Here is a 20,873-nt window from a genome sequence, read left to right as displayed (position 1 = left end):
GTTAACACCGCAACACCTATCTAAGAACCGTCGCTGATGAATCGCAAACCTTTTACAGAAAACTGTATCTAAATCCGTCAAACCGTTTTGGAGATAAATGGAAACATTCATTTTTTTGCACACACAAACAACCTCTCACCATAAACGCATACACATTCTCCGTTCCGCCGTGGGTAAAAAGGACAGAGAATAGGTACTTACTACTATCACAAGTACTGAGTTACATGCACTCTTTTTTCTTTCTTAATAGAATTTAAATGTTTGCAAGATTAATTAGAGTATATCTTGTACAATCTCCATTTTACGTTTATGATTATTGTACTTTTATTTGTGCATACTTTGATCTATTTTTGACTGTAAAGAATATATTTGTAAATTTTTTACTGTAATAATTTTATCTGTATATATGTACGTATATTCATTTTTGTCTCTAAAGGCTATATTTGTTCTATTATTACTGTTCTACAACCATCTGTGTGTACTTGTATCTACTTTTACCTTTGTAGGTTATATTTGCACCTGTAAAACTTTTTTTTTTAACTTTCATGTCTATATTTTTGTATAATAATCGTTTAGCTCATTTTTAGCATGTCCTATACTATTGTGCAAAACACTTATATGGTTAATTAGACAAACATAAATAAATATAGAAAAAAAAATTATTTTCTAATTATATGTGGTAAAGATGACATTTGAATTGGTCCATGCAAAAAGGGCTTCAGTCCATTTTTTCCGCAATTCCAGTTTGAATATGCAACATTACCTAAGAAGGTAGATACACATTTCTACGCCAAAAAGACTTCAGTCCAATGCACTGTTACCGTAGTAACAGACTGTTAATTTCACTGTTCCATGCAGCAAGGGCTTCAGTCCTGGACTGAAGCCCCTTTTGCATGGAATAAAGTTTGGGAATTTTTGTTGTAGCGGCGCACTATTGAAATATTCTGTGACATTATGTTTCCTAACCTGTTATTCAAAATGTTTATAACAAAAGAATGTTGAATATGCAGTTTGTTTGTTAAATGATGGTAAATTAGTAAGTTTTATACAAAGATATTGTTAAATAATGTCATCAGAAAGTGAAGGCACAGACAATGTAGAAGAAAGAGGTATAAAGAGGAAAAGTACACCATCTTCTTGGAAAATAAATATAAGAAAAACTGCAAGATGTAAAGGGGAGGAATACCTAACCTCCAAAGGCAATTTGATTCCAGCCAGAACAACAGGACCTCCATGCAGGTAGGTCTATAACTACCAATGTTATCTAAAGCTTGTATTTGTTATATACATTACAATATTAGGCACTTACTTATGTATTTCTGATATCAAGAGAATTAGTTTTAGTAGGCCTAAATCTCTCAATGCACTATATATATTTCCTTTATTTTCCAACAATCACAAAAATATTTATCGTTTTGTTTTCAGATGTCAGAGAATGAAGTGTTTTGAGAAGATCTCAGATGATGAAGCTATTGATGTGCTAAGACGTTTGCATGATTTGCCTACAAAAAATCAACAAGACACATTTATTCAATCTCTGATTGATATACATGATGTTGATCGCCGTCGACCTCGGAAGAAAGAGGGGGCAAGAATTGTTGACAAAGTTTACAAATACTATGTTATTATAGGCCATGTAAAGAGAGAGGTATGTTACAAAGTTTTCTTATCATTGTTTGCTATTACTGATAAACGAGTGAAGAGGATTAGAAAACTTGCTTTATAGGGCAAAAGTCCCGTTGATGAAAGAGGGAAAACATCAAGTGCTAACACACTTCCACCTGAAGTTCGGGAAAAAATCAGAAACCACATTCTTAGCTTTCCAGTTAAATGCACAAAATACACTGGTAAAACAAAATCATATCTCGATGCCAGACTGTCTGTAAAGTCCATGTATAATCTATTCAAAGATAAAAATCCTGACATTAACTGCAGTTATCAGTTTTTCATTAAGTTTTTCAATGAAAACTTTTCTCTATCATTTGGCAGACCCCAGGTTGATTGCTGCTGTACTTGTGAGGAGTTAAAACTTAAAATTAAAAGCCCTCACATAAATGAAGCAGCCAAGAGGTGTGCGGCAGCGGAACTAATGATTCACAGAAGGAGGGCAAAGAAGTTTTATAATGAACTTAAAAAAGAACGAGACTGCAAAACTGAACCACACGTTCTGTCCATCTGTATGGATTATATGCAAAATATTCAATTGCCACGAATCCCAGTTCAAGAGACTTTCTATATGAGGCAGTTAACAGTCAATGTTTGTTGCATACATAACATAAAGGAACATAGTGCTATGTTATACCTTTATCATGAGGGTACTGCCAACAAAGGCCCAAATGAAGTGTGCTCACTTTTAACGGATTATTTGAACACGGTTCCTACAGAAATTAAGGAGATAAGGATTTTCTCTGACAACTGTTCTGGCCAAAACAAAAACCACTCACTGGCACGTTTGTTATTGGCTTTAACACAAACTGGTCGATTTAATAAAATAGAACACTGATTTATGTGCATAAGTGACAAATACTGATTTGCGAATTTGCTCAAAGCGCTTGACAACGTTTTGTCCAAAAATCGGCTAATCTTTAGTCCAGACAAGCAGTTCGAAATGTCTCTAACCCTTAGTATTAAAGATTGTCTACCGCCGTTAGTATTTGTCCCAGGATTCGTCACAAAACTGCGTTTAGAGGTCAATTGTAGAATAAAAACGTTAGGCACTATCTGTTGGCAACACACGCACTTTCGTGTTTCCACTTCAGTAGAGAGGATAAAAAATGTTCCACCCGCGAGCATGTTTTACCGCCATATCCGGGCCAAGCACGGAGCCAAGTAGTGCAACCGTGCAAGCTGGAATAAAAATAACGTGTCGAACAACACAATGTGAAAGCATAATTCCGCATTATTGTGAACATGGTGATTTTGTACGTATAATGTATCATGCCATTATTTACTCACAAAACCTATGACAACGCATAATGTTTACATGAGTTTTGAAGGGAGACGTTTTGTTTTAGCAGCTAGGGTAAGTCGATGCAATGACGTCATCTAAGGGTATCGAAAAGCGGGCAATGAAAATGTGTAGGTAACGGAAAGTGAAGGCAGTGAAAACTGTACTGTGCCCGGCAGTTATCTTAGCGTCTCTCAGCGCGAGGGGGCGGGGACAGCGGGACCAAAGAAAGAAGAGGGGGTAAGCAGGCGACATGTAGCCGAGAGCCGTGTAGTGGCTGTTAGGAAAATATCGCCCTTCAGTGTATACCCGAAAATGGAAGACGAAGGTGGCAGCTCGCAGAGGCGCGGTAAAGTGATTCATAGCGGAGAGCGGGAAATAATAAAAACAGTTTATTCTATGGTATAAGTTGCTATTACTCCAAAAAAGGGCAAAAGTGGCTTAAATGGAAAGTTTAACATTGTAAGTTATATGTTCTGCATTGTTTGTACACTATGAATGCTGACAATCGAATAGTAATAATAGTAATTATTTTTAACTTAATTTTGTTTTTCGTCACCTAATACAATCAATTATCATGGAAAGAGAACTTCACACTTACATTAAACAAATCATATAATATATATTAGGTTTTGAAGGTTATAATATACATTCTAAAGTGGAAGTACAATGCAAATTGTATTTACATTTATAATAAATAATCGATTAAAGGTGCATTAAAATATAAAGCCACACATACACAAGAATTATTTAAATGCAATTAACGTTGGTAGTCAGGTGTTTCCTAAACGACTGACATGAAGTTAAAGCAGCAAATATAACATAACAAGCTCCATGTTTAGTTAAATGTAAATCCAGCGCTTAATGGCACGTTTTAGGTACGGAAATCGGACAACGATAAGGGCTATACTGGACTATTTTTAAAAATAACTTTGAGAACACAATGGATTGAGAAGCATAGTTTTAAATTTATTTTACATACTAAGTGACCTAGTTTTCCAAAATAAATCGTGTCTGGTTTTCGCTAGTCACTGAGTTAACAACATTTCAATTAATTTTGGTTAGCATAATAATTAGCAGACACTGTAAGTTTATTTTATGGGACAAAGTAAAACGTTGCAGGTTTAGATAATAGTTTGTTACTTTTCCTGACAGATGAGTACAAATATTCGAGCAAAACCACTGCAATTTACACAATGTTACACTTACGCAGTACAAGTACAATTCATAGGATTTCTCACTTCCTGTATTCACGCGCGCATAAGGTACCGGAACAACATTTCTTAAATCCATGGAGATGGGAATTGTCAGGAGACGCCATCCCGTGAAGTATTTAAAGTCACTGATGGATATAACGGCTGATCTCCGTCGTTAAAAACAGTCTTTTATATATATATATATATATTAAAAATCGTTGAAAACAATACAAACACAACACTTCAACCAATGTTTTCGGCATCTGATCTATATGGCGCAACAATTAGCTGAAGGAAAAAATCTGCTTCACACATTTACCATGTAATCATATAGACGTGATCACGCCCTGCTCGATTCGTGCAAGGAACGGAAAAGACAGTTTTTTTTTTGTAAGATCCTGTCACTTGTGGCCACGAGGATGCCCTGTAAACTTCGCTTCCGACCTCGAATATTTTATGACTTCCTTCGCTGGGTTATGGTTTTCGGAGCCCGTGACCGCATTTAAGAACTCTGTTACGTGCTTGCGACTCCGCATACGTAACTTGCCCCTTGTGGTGCACTAGGGCACTTCGGATTCGGACGTGTATATTTGATGTCTAAAAATCTTATAAGCCAGGTTGTAATAATTTTTTTCCGGTGAAATAAATTTAACACTAGCCGAAATACTAAACTTTTACACTCGAGTTTATTAAAATCTTTTCAAGTTTCTACTCTTGTATTAAAAGTTACAATCGTTATTTGTGCATGTATACATGTGTTGAAAATTCATTATAGACATGTTAAAAATGTGTTGTTCTTTTAATATGTTAATAGTGGTAAATAATAAAGTGAAAATTATTTTTAGAGTTGCTTTTTAGTTCCCAAAGTGTTAGGTAAAACGTAACCTGCAAAAATATTTTCAAAATGGTGACATTTCTTTACCTGTAAGCACGCGAAGTGTAGACGGATTCGTTTACTCGCATCCCCGTAAACTGTTACAGTAAATTTGTGTTATTTAAAAGAAGCATCAACCTCAAATAAACGAAGAGTTCTTCCTCTTCGTAATTTCAAATAACTGGACCTTCGTAGAAACTACGTCCGGTTTCCGATTTCCATCTTCCGAGTTTTGCATTCCGTTGTAAACAAGGCAAACACATTCGCGGAAGAAAAAAATAAGGTTGTTACTGTAGACTAAAATGATTTTTCGAAGGTTTGGTTAGTATACCTATTAATATTATTAAAGTTGATTTATGTTCAGAATGAACTCAACACACGTAAACTTTTGAAAATAATCGTAAATTTACAAAAAAAATCCTGGCTAATTTGTAACTGTCGTTCTTAATTTCAGGTGAAAATTTCTAACAGTGCACCTTTCACTTCCAGTTTGGACAGCCCTCGTGATGTCACTTCCGACTGCAAGTACATATAAATATATTCTTCAGGCAAATTAGGACACGTGACACTGATAGCAGGTGATGTTCTCGTGCGGTGTGTGTAGTTGATAAGCGATGTGTTGTAAACCGGACGGCACGTATTTTGTTTGAAGAACACAAATACGGTATCCAGATGGTTTTGAGTCGATTTAGAATTACTTCGATATTGTTACGAGGACTCTAGCGACGAGGCTGGCCGGAAAGACGGCGCGGCTAGCCTTCCGGAAGGGCACAATGCTCTCCTGTTATCGCTGCATGGTAATCCGATTAGTAGCGGTGCCTATATATATATATATCGGGTTCGGCACGTTATCTGATCCCAGTCTGCGTGAAATGGCTAAACTAGGACGCCGTTGTTCTCGCAGCTTCGAGTGTTAAGTCGGGGATTCTTCTGACGCGACACTTCTAAGGGGTAGGTACGAGACCTTTCCATAGCTGGACTGCAAGGGCGGATCCAGAATGAGGCTCAGGGAGGGGCAAAATATTTTTTTTTCTAATAAATTTTAGTTTATTTGAAATTTAAATACCGAACAGTAAGTTTAGTATGGTATAATTAGCTTGCTGCTCTATTTAACAGATGGTTGGAAGCTGAATAATAATTTTTTTAGTTCTTATTTATTCGTGTGCATTTTATTTCTGGTTCAAAAACGTCCTATTATTTACAGCACTGCAGTAAAATAATACTTAAGTAATTTTGGAAAACTATGATTAGGAAAATCAGAAATTATTCAGGGTTCGGGGAGGGGGGGGGGCGCATGTCGCTATACCCCCCACCCCCCCTTCCTATGGATCCGACAATGCTGGACTGAGAGGTATATAAACGGGAAGGATGACCTTCTAGGGCAGTGAAGTGAAGAAGGTGAGTGACCTCCTTGGCAGAGCGATAGCGGGAGACAAAGCGACGGGCTTCGTGTGCGAAGAACGGAGCATCGGGGACCGAAGAATCCGGGACGGTGTTGTGTGTGCGGCGGACAGCGAGTAGTGTGAGGCAGCTTGTTGAGACTTAATGTGCGTGGAGAGAGACGAGAACAGACGCTCCAGTGGGGGAGAGTAAGATGTGGTTTTACGAAGGTTGAATAATTTGTAGGCAGACATTTAATTTGTTTTAAGTTGGGAGAAAAAAAATGTGTGCATGGAGTCCACACGTGAAAGAAGTGAAACTTCTTGCTTATTATATTATTAGGTATAGGAAACATAACTCTCTTTTTTGGCTGAGATATGCAAGTATGCGAATGCTAAATTATGCTATTGCAGAAGTACCTATGCTAGTGTGAAAGTATGCAAGTGCAGGGGCGCAACAACTAAATTTCCAAAGGGGGGGGGGGTAATATACCTTTTTATAAAGAATCATCGATCCCCCCTCCTATTGAAGCAGGGGGTTCGGGGGTTCTCCCCGGGAAAATTTGTATTTCAAGGTGGAAAATGGTGCTATTTAAGCAGTTTTATTATCAAAAAATTGATTACACAGCACTTTCTTTGCCCCCGTTTGCCCCCACTTCAAGGTTTCAGAGGGGGGGGGGGGCAAAATACCCTTGCCCCCCCCCCCCCCTGTTGTTGCGCCCCTGTGTGTAAGTATGCAAATGTGCAAGCATGCAAGTGCGCAAGTATGATGCGTCATTTAGCCTCTCCCCTTCCGTCTCCTCCCCTTCCGTCTCCTCCTCTGCCGGTTCCCCCACCACATACCTAACTATTTCCCTCTTGAGATTGGAATTTACGTAACGCTTGGAAATTGTAGCCCCCCGCAGCACAGGAGTTTCACTTTAAAAAATGCAATTATTCTTTAGTAAATGAAACTGCATTTAATTTACTGGGCTATCCATCTGGACCTGTAACAATCGAGTATGGCTTAGAGTAGAGTTTCGGTAATCGGAGAGAATGCTGTGCAAAAAAAAAATACTGGAGTTGACAGTCGTAAGCAGCCAGTTTTGTATTAAGTATTAACGGGTTTAAGAAATGACAAAATCAAAATACAATGCTTTTGAACCACGGAGACGGTCAGGGGCGTAGCCGGGGGGGGGGGGGGGGGGTAGGGGTTCAACCCCCCCCCCCCTTAGCACCAAATCTTTAATTAAATTCTTATTTATCACTCAAACAAATTTCATATTAAAATTAATAAAAATTTTACCATTACAATATTTAAATTTAAGTACCGAAAACTGCTAAAATAGCACTATTTTACACCTTAAAATCCAAATTTTCCCGGGGCCCGCTTTAATACGGAAGGGGGGGGGGGCATGCTTCTTAACACCCCCCATACACAAATCCTGGCTACGCCACTGGAGACGGTAGAATTGATTCCCCTGTGCTTATTAACAATCCCAATCTCTGGACAAAGCACATGATGCATGAGGCACTTTCTGCATTGCTGAAACCCCAGACCCCTCCCAAACAAAATACACTTTGTTTTTAGCTAGTTTAGGGGGGGGGGGGGGAATAAATGACTAACACGTCACTCGTTTCATGTCTAAGTGACAGGCCCCGCTGAAGAACTTGCGTCAACCGAAAGACTCGGTAACCGTTCGGCCGGTACACGGTTCAACAAAACAAACCATCTTGCATCGCGTAGAGGACAGACGTTTCTCGGGAGTTCAGGTTCAAGTTCACACACCGAACTGAATCAGCAGGTGTGTGGGGGGCTAATCGAGTCTCTATTTATTCTCCCCCTTCCCCCCGCATCATTTCAGAAGCGCGTCAAGTCATGTAGAGGAGATTTCGTCGGACGTGAGACAGCAAAAGAAAGGAAGGAAAAAAACATATCAAACTGGTTGTGCTCCACAGTTTGCTAAACGACTGCGATCAGTCTCGAACGTACTATCCAAAGTCCTCCGATTGCTCGAGTAACTTCACTGTCGGAATATAAAAAAAATAATAATTTTTCTAGAATTAATAAATTTTAACCGTTTAAGAATTTTTTTAAATGTCGCTGACATAACTCAAACTATTTTTAATGATAGTTACGATCACCTTAACTTACCCATATTATTTTTATTTATTTTCGAGAATTGCTATTTTTGTTACAGACGTAAGCTAACCTACCTGTTTACTTTCACAACAGAAAAATAAAAAAAAACCGACGGTGCACAAATGTGGATTATTCAGGCGTCTGACTAGAGGTCAATGAATCTTAAGGTTTCACGCGCTCGACGGGGAGATCTGCGCGCGCACACCCGAGAGCACAGCGCTGCGCTCTCGCGGCGTTCCCGCGAACTAACTGCGCGCGGTACTTATTTATTCACCCCTTCTCCAGCGCCGGGCCCGCGGACCAGTCGGGTCCTGCCCTTCCTGCCGGGCGGCTACGCGGTGCAGCGCTCTGGCGGCGGCTCTGGGAACACCGCGCTGCCACACGTGGGCCTGGAAGACGTCCCGTCCAAGGAGGAATATCTCTGATGTGACACGGGCTCTTGCCTCCGTCGACGATGACCATGCTGACAGCTCAGTTGCTCTGGTAAGTTATGTCCCTGGACAGTTCAATGTTATGTCACGTCTTTAAAATCACGATTTATTGCTAATAAAATTGTAACATTTCAATATAATATATATATATTTTTAACTAAGCAAGTAAAATACTGAAGCGGGTTTTTTTGTCAATATTGTTCTATGTTTTAGGAAATAAGATCCCAACTTCCATTACTGAGAAGATTTTTTGTGATTAGCTAAAGGGCACCGGTTCTTCTCCCCCCCTCCCCTTCGCCACCACAAAAAGGCTCAAAACTGGAACCGCCTCTGGTTCATGCTAGAGTTTTAAATACAAATTAGCTTAGCAGGTTCTTAAAACCAATAAATAAACACAAATTGATTTGAAAAAAAACTGTTTTTAATCATTCGTATTTATAACATAACAGTTATTACAGACCCAATATAATGCAGAAAACTATCTTCGTAAGAAAACTTTACGATAAAGTTTGCTTGTGTGGTAATCACATTAACGTAAGCAATTTATCCCTTTATTTTAGAGCGTAAATAAAAATATATTGCAATAGAATATTTTACGCAAATCGTGTTTTCAACTACATTTCTGGACGCGAATCACGCGTAGTTTCCGTACCTGCCGCTAGAATTCGTTGACGGGGCAGCCACGTCGACTATAGAATCATTCGAGTTGCAGAGCGAAATGTTAAACTATATAATGAAACAGCTCAGATAAGAGCAAAATAATACTTGAATAAAATTACTAAACCCCTGTTTTGGATCTGATTTTCGACAAGGAATTTTATTAAATTCTTCACATCGTGTTAATTTTCCCTTTTCTTTTGGGAACTTTGTTTCGCACATCCACCACAGATGGCTGCACTGTGGTTACACATGTCCGTCCCATGCGATTTCCGTTCCATTCACGAAATTACTGACGCCAAATGCCGCATACAGAGAGGTAAGATGTTGCACATCAAAGACCTTCCTTTACATTATGTTTTTTTTTGTCAGATTTTTAGACGTTGACATATTTGTGACTTAGTTTTAATGCGATACAAATTTCACACCCCATGCCTTAACCGGGGACTCGAACCCAGAAACTGCGCCACAGAGGTGGCCCATTCAACCACCGAGTTGCCCTACCGGCGAACGCATACAGTTCGTCTTCAGAAGCACATGCCCAATTAAATCACATGTCTTTGTTACATTGTAATATATTTTAATTCGGAATATATTTTTTATGGCATATTGGTTTGGATTCAATAGTGGGGATTGTTTTTCCCCCGTGCGTCAGTACCAGAGTCGCCACAATATTTCCGACGAGAAAAGGTCGCCGTTTATTCCACATGAATAAAAACTTAACGCATGTGATATATTAGTTTAAAGTTGTTCAGACATTTTTATTTGTGCACAAATATCCATTGAGCTTGAGAACCTCTCTTTTTCTTCTGCACAGTTGCCGTGTGAAGAGCTTCAGGAGGGACAAAAAAAAACACGCAATTTGAAAACTGCCCAAGATATCCTAGTGGTTTATGTTAATTAACGCATTTAAAGAACACTCCGAGAGCGGTTGGATTGTTCTGTTTCAGAATTTCGTTTTTAAACTGGTTTTTTTTTTTTTTTTTTTTTTTTTAGGAGAGTGAAAAGAATTTAAAACGCGGTTTTTTTTAGAATAAGTTTTATACACGAAACGCCCGGTAAAGATTCTTAAATTACGCCTTTATCTTCATTTCTCCGCAATCTAATGTTACGGTCACCGCTCAGATATCATAGTTGCCGTACGCACGACGAGAAGACTGCGCGCCAGTTCACAGCCTTGTGCTAGAGGCGATACCGCGCTAGAAGCACCGGCGAGCGTCAGTGACAATATTGACTAGTACAGTAATATTTGTTTTTTTCAAAAATAAAATAAACAAAATAATGGAAAACAAAGCAACCTCTCACGTGGCCGTAGCCGTCTACACGGAAGGAATTGTGCTGAAAAAAACGTTTTACGCAGAGTGAACGGATACTTGTTTCTTTATTGGCTGTTTGATAAGGGACGGATCTGGACTTCATTGATATATTTTTCTTTCTCCTCCCTAGAAAATTTAGTTTCATCCCGTGTAATTTGCGATCATTAAATATTAGAATAAAAAGGAGGGGGGGGGGGATCTGCCAATATCCTCCTCCCCCCCCCCCCCCCCAATTCACAAGTTCCTTTATCCACTTGTGTTTTTGTCTAGTTAAATGATTTAAGAATGGATATATCGAGGATGTATTAGTCTATGCAGATGATTTCCAGATACTGATATTAATGGTGAAGTTACTCTGGTTAGCGAGTGGCTAACAAAACAAACCCTAGCTATATGAAGGCTAGTGCTAATAATTTAATAGCTTGAAATGGAGTCGCTAGAAAGAATCATATGAGTGTCACATCTTAAATCGTTTTGTTAAATATGCATGATAAAAAAAATCTGCCATTATTTAGCATGAAAACTATTATAACATGAATGATTTTCTATCTTGAGAGAGTTGATCGTTCTCGATTTATTGCAGCCATTTCATTTTTAATTTATCGCAAGTTGGACACTACGATAAAAATAAGTTTTTTTTTTTTAAGTGAAAATTTAATTAGCCGCGTTGAGCGATATTTGGTAGGGGCAAAACTTATGGGTTCGCGTCACCGACATCCTAGTGATATACCTAATACCAAAATCATTTTCTTACGTACATTTGACGTATAAATGATGTCATATTACACATTTAAAAACAAAGTTTTAAGTTTTCACTTCTTTTGACAGTCCCCATGACTGCTTTTTTTTTTTTTTTTTTAATATTGGACGATATGCATGTATCTTTCAGTACAAATAATTCAGTTCATCTCCCCTGCAACTTTTTTTTTTGTGTTTTAGAACAACTATATTCAATTAAACATCTCAATAAAAATAAATATATCAAATATTCTGCCAGTTTAGCGCCTGCCCCCCCCCCCCCCCCCCCCAGGTACGCTCTTGTTTACTAACACCACAAAGTCTGCACACGCGTCCACTCCATGACATCTTTTTCCACGACATTGGTGACCGCTAGTATTGTGTGTCGTAGACAACAAAGACTGAAAAAAGTCACAAATTAATGGATTGTATACACGTGTATATTATTTAGAGAGAAACATAACTAACATTCGGGCGCAATTTTTCAGAATTAAAACAAATTTTCACTCTTCGAAGAAATACCTTTTGAAAATAAAAATATTCCACCTTACGAAATAGACAAATGTCGTAAATCGTCATAGTCTTATCGCCGACAGGTGTACTTAGGAATTTCTTGAAGAGCGTCAGAAACGGTGCTTCCAAAATGCGCTATCTTTACAACATTCAAGAACTTGTTTTGTACTTTGAATGCGGATTACATTCGCGGTCTGTCTGAACGCTGTTGATAACTTTTTACATAACTGATGCGTGCGAGGCGGCACTCAGCTGTTCTGTTTGAAGGTCGCCACTGCAATCTACGTGAAAGTGCGCTTGCATTTTTTTTTGTCGTGTGCGCTGTGGTGGGCGTACCGATATGAATCTCGATTACATTGGACGAGTTTGCCAGCTACTCGCCTGCGAATTCGCTCTTTATACGCGATAACATTCCTTCGGTGGAACGTTGTGACTAGTTATACATGATTTACGGCACCAGGAAATATCTGGAATTATTAAGAGATTGTAAATATTTTTTTTTTGGGGGGGGTGGGGGGAAGGAATGAAGTGTAGGTAATAATAGTTTGATGGTAAGGTCAATGAATTTAAATGAAAGATAATCCTGTATAGTAACCCATTAATTTACTGTATCATGGCATATTGTAATCGTTAAAGTCCGTGGATTGGTTGATTTAAATTTTTTTTCGCGTGAGGCTGAATTACGTCTGTCGTGATGCCTCTGGGTGTGATCTAATATATACATACATATGTATTACTTTTGCATAGTTTCCAGTATTTTTTGTTTCTGTGAGGACCAGTTTTGTTACGGCATTAAGGAATCCATGCAGTTAGGTATTGTCAGGAAACGGCATGTTGTAACGTTGTTGGTTACTTTTTAACCTCACCATCGCCACATTGTCACCCCCGAAACATTGCGGAAACGTTGCTTTGATAACGATTGATGATGGTTGGCTAAGAACGAATTATGATCTCCGTCGTTAAAAACGGTCACTTTCATAAAAATAAAACACATATAAAACTGTTTTCACAATGCTAGCACTGTACTTCAGCCAATGTTTAGGGCGTCTAACCAACATGGCTCAAAAACTATCTGAAAAAGGAAAAAAACTGCAGTAAAGAATCCAGGGGATGGCCACGTCTTCATGATTACATGATAATTGGGTGAAGCCTCTTACTGCTGCATGCGTGAAACGACACATCCTTACGATGCGGAAACACCGTACAAACGCCCCGCCCACCCGGACACACACACGGTGCGCAGAGCTTCAGGAAAAAACTACTCGATTTGAAAACTACTTGAGATATCCGAGCGGGGTCTGTTCACGAAAAACATTTAAGAGTTCGCTGACGGCCGATCTGTAGTTTGGTTTCCAGATTAAATTATTTAAAATGTATTTTCAGAAGTGTTGAAATGGCTAAAAGTAATTTTTAGGCATAAGACAACCGGTACATATTCTTGAATGCACTTGAGGAACTTATCATGACATCTTTCTCTTCATTTCTTCGCCATGTAATAATGTTAACGGTCATCGCTCATGTCTCATAGTTGTCGTATGCATGACAAGAAGACTGCGCACCAGTTCAGAGGAGATACCGTGATAGAAGCACCAGCGAGCGTCATTAACACACATACACCTCTGACTACGCTGGCCTCTCAGCGTGGGAAAATTCATTCATTAACTTTTTTTTTTTTTTTTGGTCTTTCCGTAGTTGCTCTATCAGCTGTAGTGATGACTCGATTAGAAAAAAAGAAAGGAAAAAAAAACCTCTCCCACCAGTTGTTTGTTTTGACCGAACGAGCAGATAGGCTCGGATCAACGATTAACCTGTTTCTGCCGATTTTCTCTTTCGTGATGCTGGTATTCACGCTCTTTGCAAGAAACGCTAGAGCGTAAAGACGCAACTCGCAACAAACGTAAGAGATGTACGTAGTTTATAAAACACGCAAGCCACAACCCTTTAAAATGTAAAACTATGGAAAAAATATATATCAATCGGGCTTCTTTTTTTTATAAATAACATTTTTCTTAACATAAACCCGCAAAATTTTTAATAATATGATATAAAAGCGTCCATTGCTTCCACGTTGGGATAGTTTAATCAATGAAGACGTTCTGCGTGTGTTAAAAAAAAGTTTACTATCGCAGTACACATCACGTCTTCATCTTCAAACATTCTTCGGAACACTCCACTTCAAATATGGAAGGTGGAAACGCAAGAAGTTGAAAGTTCCCCGGTGTTTGTGTTGCGTTTTTGCGTCTTGCGTAATTTTGTTAATGCGCATTTAAAAACTTAGTTTTTCATCATTTTGCGCCTTACTTCTGCGGGTATTTGAAAACATCGTTATGTAACATTTTTCGTCTTTCTTCCACCGGTATCTGAAAACGTCGTTATTAATCATTTTGCGTCTTACGTCTCTTGCGTTTGTTGCGCGGTAAATAAATCCGGCCTAACACGAGACGTTATCTCTCCACGCCAAGAAATTTTTTAAAGATAAGTAGTGCAGCGAGTGTAAACACGTTTTCGCGTATGCTTCGTCTGACGATCCAGCTACTGGTGTTTTAAGGGAGAGAGAGAGAGAGAGAGAGAGAGAACTGAGCAAAAGACGTCATTTAGCTTCGACAATCTTTTGGCCGTAACAATGTTCTGCATTTTGGTTTTGTTGAAAGCGTAGTTTATTATTTCATTGGAATGCCAGATGTTAATTGACTGGCTGCTTCACATAGTTACCCTGTGTACGTATTGGCTTTTAAGGGGCCCACCTGGTCATGGGTGTATTTGTGTTAGTCAGACGCTTTCCTGCGCTAGTGGAGAGTGTCCTTTTCGAACCCAGGACTGGGCGTTGTCCGTCCCTCGACCCCCGGAAGCGCGAGAGGCACTTGGAAACCACGGCGGGGTCACCCTGGCGGGCAAAAACACGGCTATCAAAGAAATTCATCACTCGTAAAGCTGGTAGGCTGGAAGGATTATCTCGTTTACCTCACGAAGGCGTGAATTTTTCAAGTCAAATATGTATGCGTGTGAACGAGAATTTATTTCGTCGTACGAAACGTTTGGTTTTCAAGTAAAACAATAAAAAAAAATTAATAGAATTTGCCACAGACACTTGTGCATTTCTTTCACCGTATAATAGATGCACATCATCGGCGCAAACAAACTTCTGGATGTGCAACATCTTAGCTCTCGTTATATACGGGTATTTGGTGGGAGTAATTTCGTGAATGCAGCGGAAATCAAGGAACGGAAATGTGTGACAACCACGGTGCTGCCATCTGTGATGAATAGCGCGAACCTAAGTTCACAAAGACAAAGGGAAACTTTATAGTATTTACTTTTTAGTGATTTTTTTATCAGATGGACAGTATTTTGATAAAATTCCTTGTCGAAAATCAGATTCAGAGCTGGGTTATAGTAACTTTTATTATAGCCGATTTATTAAACAGTTTAAAATTTCGCTCTGCCAATCGAATAATTCGATAGTCGACGCAGCTGCTCCGGCAGCGAATTCTAGCCGCGGATGCGGAAACTACGCGTGATTCGCGTCCAGAAACACAAGTTTGAGTATATTTATCACGTTCGGTGTTATTTTGAAGAATTCTACGTTACATTTCGTGTCTGATGGTTTTTTTGTATTATGAGTGTATGAATTTGCTTGTTACCGGAGTTTTTATTTATACATCACTGGCGATTACTGACGGGCACGCTCACTTATAGGTAGACTTTTCAAAGAACTATTGCCATTGTAACCGTTACCAAGGTGCGACTTCAAAAAAAAATTTTAAAGTTATTTGTTTTATGGTCCATACACCTAAACCATTGTCTACTCAAAAGAATATATAATCACAATTTTATGGACACGATGATCACAAAAAGTGATAATATTCGACTTTATGGTGCCAGACGCCGCCATCTGGACGAAATAAACGAAAAAGTTGAACTCCGTGCACACCAATACTCTTGGTACCTCGGCGAACTTCACCCCGACAGCCGATACTGCCATGGCAACGGGGCTGTGGGAAATCTTGATAACTTTATTAGCGCGCACCTCCCACGAACAACACAGCTTGAACTTCCTATTCGCAGCCTGCGCGAAGAACATAAATCGTTTGGAATTGAACGAACGAATGCACACATAATGTCTGTAAAAGAATGTTCCAGTAATAAGTAAGTTTTTTTTTTTTTTTGAAAACGAGTCGGAGCAGCTTTATTCTCTCCTCTAGCTGAGTTTTAAACCACCATGACATAGTTTTTATTGACACTACTGTTACACAATTGTAGGTACCCCAAAGGAATTAATTGAATATTAAACGCCAATGACTCAACAGGAGAAAACGTTTTGTAGCAACTAGTCACTAACTCGTATAATTCCAGTTAGTTTATTCCATTATTTAAAGAAGATGAATAATGCTTATATTAAACGATAGAAAATTGTCATGGCCTTAAAAATGTTAAGACCAGTATGGTATTTTTTAGTTCCTATTATCTCCCCCTTGAGGTTTTTTTTATCCTATATGATTTTGTTTCAATTATGTCGTGTTTTTCACATAATTTTTTTTAATATATTATAAAACTATATTTATTTTGTTTATAAAAGGTTTTCTAAAAATGTCCTTATTTCATTTTTTTTATGAACTTAAAGGAGCATGTAGTCAGTCCTAGCATGTAATGACAGCATGAAATCATGTGTGACACAGTTTTGTGGGTAGATTTCAAAGAAATACTACCTTTTGTGGCCGTTACCATGGTGCAACTTCCGGAAAATTTTTATATATTTTTTCGTTTCATGGTCTATAGACGCCAAAACCATTGTTAATTCAAAAGTTATTATATATATATATATATATATATATATATATATTAGGAAACCTTAACTTACTTTTTTATAAATCACTTCCAAACTGTTACATAAAATATAATCATGGAAAATCTCGGTCTAGTTCGTTAATGGGTAATATCCGACCAAAGGGAAATAATGGGAAATGGGGAAGGTTTTTTGAAAAACAGAAATATCGCTGTAACACTGTAATATGGTGAATATCGCATCCGTTTGAATGTATTATAACTATTAGAGGTAATTTTTCTTAAAAACATTTTTGATATGACCAACCATAACTAAAAGGGGTGGAAAAAACAAGGGTTGGAGGACAAGAAGTTCATAACTCCCTTAGTAGGCACACTATCGAATCCGTACGATTTTTTTTTTTTGTAAATTGTATTATTTTTATCTAAAACTTTTGTCTAAAACATTTTTTTGATAAAACGAACCATTGCAGCAACGGATTTTAAAAAACTGGTAGGATTAAAAAATCCATACTATGTACATTTACTGTAAAACCATTCATTATTATCTACAACTTTCGTCTGGATAATTTTTTATACGACCAACTATTACTACAAGGGGTGGAAAATAAAAGGGGTTGAAGGACAATAAAAATAATAACTCCTTTAGTAATTACAATATTAAATCCATTTAAATTGTTTGTAAATTTTATAAATATTATCTAAAACTTTTGTCTGAAACAATTGTTGATACAACTGACCATTACTACAAAGGGTGGATGAAGAGGGGTTAAAATACAAAAATAAATTCATAACTACCTTAATACTCACACCATCAGATCCGTTAAAATTGTTTGTAAATTTTATAATTTCTATCTAAAACTTTTGTCTGAAATAATTTTTGATAATACAAACCATTATTGCAAGTGTGGGTTGGAATAAAAAAAATATAACTTCACTACCATGTATGCTATCGAATTCATTCTTATTTTTGTTTAACTTTCTAAATATTGTCCAAAGCTTTTATAAAAAAATACATTTTTGTCTAACTAACCATTACTGAAAGGGGTAGAAATAACAAGATTTGAAAGTATACTATCAAATCCATTATTTATTATATTCATAGATCGTAAACTTTATCTATAACTTTGGCTGAAATAATTATTGATGAAACGAATTATTTCCGTTAAGACAGGGGTTGAAATTAAAAAAAAATTTCTAAGTATCAAATCCGTTTGAATTTATTCGAAACCATTTTATTATTATCTTATACCTTGGTGCAAAGAAAATTTTTATACGACCACGCTATTAGTGCAAGGGATGAAAAATAGTTTTTGAAGGCCAAAAAAATTAAATATTACCTTGGTTGGCGTAATATGTAATTAACTCTAAGCTATTCAATGCTGGATGCATTCATAATATTTTCGCTGCATGGAATATGAGAAAATGGTTAAACGATCATTTTTGTAGTATTGGAGAACATTAGGTTCTTATAATGTTCCAGAATTTTATAGAAGTTTCCAAAATATTTCCAGAAGAAATAGGTACTTAGAAATCTACCTACACCTGTAGGATCCTCCGAAAAAGAATTTTTTTTAAGTAGTATTCGTTTTGAAACTCTTCATTCTTAATATTTAATTAATTATATAAACACAAATTGTTTTCCAAAAATTCTGAAAAACTCGGATATCTATGGTTTTGGGAAAAAGAATTTTCATTTGATTAATAAATGAATTAAAAAAATTAAATTAAATTAAGATGAAGGCTACGTACAAACGGTTAAATCCAAAATTGTAAAAGATTTCATCCTTTAAGTATGTACCTACATGCTAGGACTGACATAAAGTTTTTGGATTTAAGTTCATAGAAACTATACAGAAAAAAAGTTATTTTATAAACAATTGATTATGGTTGTATTATGAATTTATTTAAATTTATTTATAAAAACAAGAAGTAATAGAAGTAAAATAGTTTAGGTCACCATCGCCTTAGGTGGAAACTTTGCAACGGTGTATGAAAATTGTTTTGCCCGGGGCCCTCGGGCTTTGTGCTTGTTTTGCACGGACGGCCGGCCGGCCGGCGAACTGAGATTCCAGTGAAAGGCTAATTGAGAGCTGCGTGCTAATTGGCTGAGAGCGGCGGGCGAGCGAATGCTCGCTCGAGTCGTCGCGATGCCGATCTGAAGCTGAGCTAAGTGGGGCATGGAGAGCGAGTGGGACTGTTTCGTTCTTAGTTAGAGTTAGTTCCACGAGAGTACCTACCCATTGTAGTCGTTACCATGGGTGCGACTCTTCAGGAACATTACTACCTATAGTTAGAGACCGGAAAAATTCGCGAATTCATTTCGCGACAGGCTAAAATACAAATAGTTATACCTCAGTTCTGCCTCTGCTATTGGCTCATAACTCACCTGGAGGACTCTGGGCCAATGAGAAACGCCCGACCAAAGCTTTATCGAATCACAGGCTGCTACGTTGGGACGTCTCGCAAGACAGCAGCCAATGAGTGGGTGACATTTGACCGAGTGTACGTAGAACTATGGAGTTCATCCTGGAGGTCATTGAACCCGCGAATTTTTCCGGTCCCTACCTATAGTTTTTCATTTCGTGGTCCCTAGACTCCAAACCAGGGTGGTTTATCTTGGATAGCCGGAGTGGTTCCTTCATCTGGTTGAGTTGCGGTCCGTAAGATGGCAGCAGCAAACTACTACTTAAAAAAAACTCACAACTTTTTTTTTTTTAAATAAATTTAATTTATTTTAATTTTTGAATATTATAATTGCATAATAAAATTTTTACTACTAAGATGAATGTGCTAAAAACTTTTGAGTAAAACAAAATAATTTTTAAAAACATAAACTGACCTCACGTGGAAGCGTCCTTGCTCCAAACCATCGTCAAATAAAAAAAAATATATATTTATATACACACATGCCTACACACCTACAGCCATGCATATACACATACATACATTTTGCTGAAAATACTTACTTCCTAACTGATGTAAAGCGATGGGAAACCTCGGTCGAGTTCGTTGGAGTAAAATCTAACCAAAAGGTAAGGTTATTTTAAAAGAAAAAAAACTGAAAAATAACCTCAACTCCTTTAATGTGAAAAGTAATGCGCGCATTTATAAAGTTAAATTAGCGTGGACTTTGGGTCAGTTATCATAAAACCGAATAAGTGATATCAAACAAAAGAAAAACACTCTGTTGAAAAATCCTGCCGGTTGTCACTGAAAATCGGTGACTGGGGTCCGAAGTTCACTACACCATTAGTGGAAACAACTTACGAATAATTTCACTTCCGCCCTGGGGTTTTTAAAAGATTTAAATGTCGACAATATATAGCAAATGTAACTTATTTATAGTCAGATTTAATTTATTTGTAGCAGCCCTCACTATTCCGACTCAAATCACGAACCCGCTAAGCCCTGAAGCCCTAATTTATAATGTGTCTAATGTAACTGTTTGTAAATTTTTACAGTTATCAAAAAGTAGTAAAATTTGTTGCACGTTTCATCAATTTCACTTGCAAAGCAAAACATTATGTTTACGAACTCTGGCAATACGCGAAGATGTTTAAAATCACTGTTGACAGATCAACATTGGCAGAAGGTTACTTAATACAACTGGCAGCAATTCGAGAAGTGTCAAATATTAGATAAGTAATGTTGACACAGTTACTCACCAGTTCTGACTGGTTCATTAACACTAACCAGTCATTGATGCGGGCGATATCACAACGAACGGCTACTGATAGGATGTTGACGAATTCTTATCGGTGGACCAAGAATGAGTTGGTGATAGCACCAGGCCACTGAATGTGGTGCCTTAAATCGATTAAGGGTATTTTACGCGAATTAGTATATTTAGATTTCACAACTTATCACACGCCGATGATACGGTGACCCACTTATATTAGCAGATAACGCGAGGAG

The 20,873-nt window shown here is 37.7% G+C and overlaps 2 protein-coding genes across 2 annotated transcripts in view; both read left to right on the top strand.

Annotated features, from left to right (window-relative positions):
* LOC134540310 (glutamate receptor ionotropic, delta-1-like) overlaps nucleotides 1-8,943 on the top strand; it is a 40,652-nt gene extending 31,709 nt beyond the window's left edge. The window contains exon 11 of the mRNA XM_063382970.1: nucleotides 8,804-8,943. Coding sequence (XP_063239040.1) covers nucleotides 8,804-8,943 — 140 coding nt within the window. The remainder of the gene's footprint in view (nucleotides 1-8,803) is intronic.
* Nucleotides 8,585-20,873, top strand: part of LOC134539995 (protein singed wings 2) — a 209,951-nt gene continuing 197,662 nt past the window's right edge. The window contains exon 1 of the mRNA XM_063382408.1: nucleotides 8,585-9,001. Within this exon, the coding sequence (XP_063238478.1) occupies nucleotides 8,973-9,001 (29 nt within the window). The 5' untranslated portion in view covers nucleotides 8,585-8,972. The remainder of the gene's footprint in view (nucleotides 9,002-20,873) is intronic.

This window comes from Bacillus rossius, chromosome 16 (assembly GCF_032445375.1).
Source record: "Bacillus rossius redtenbacheri isolate Brsri chromosome 16, Brsri_v3, whole genome shotgun sequence".
In the NCBI taxonomy this organism is placed as follows: domain Eukaryota; kingdom Metazoa; phylum Arthropoda; class Insecta; order Phasmatodea; family Bacillidae; genus Bacillus; species Bacillus rossius.
This window is presented reverse-complemented; position numbering and strand designations above follow the sequence as displayed.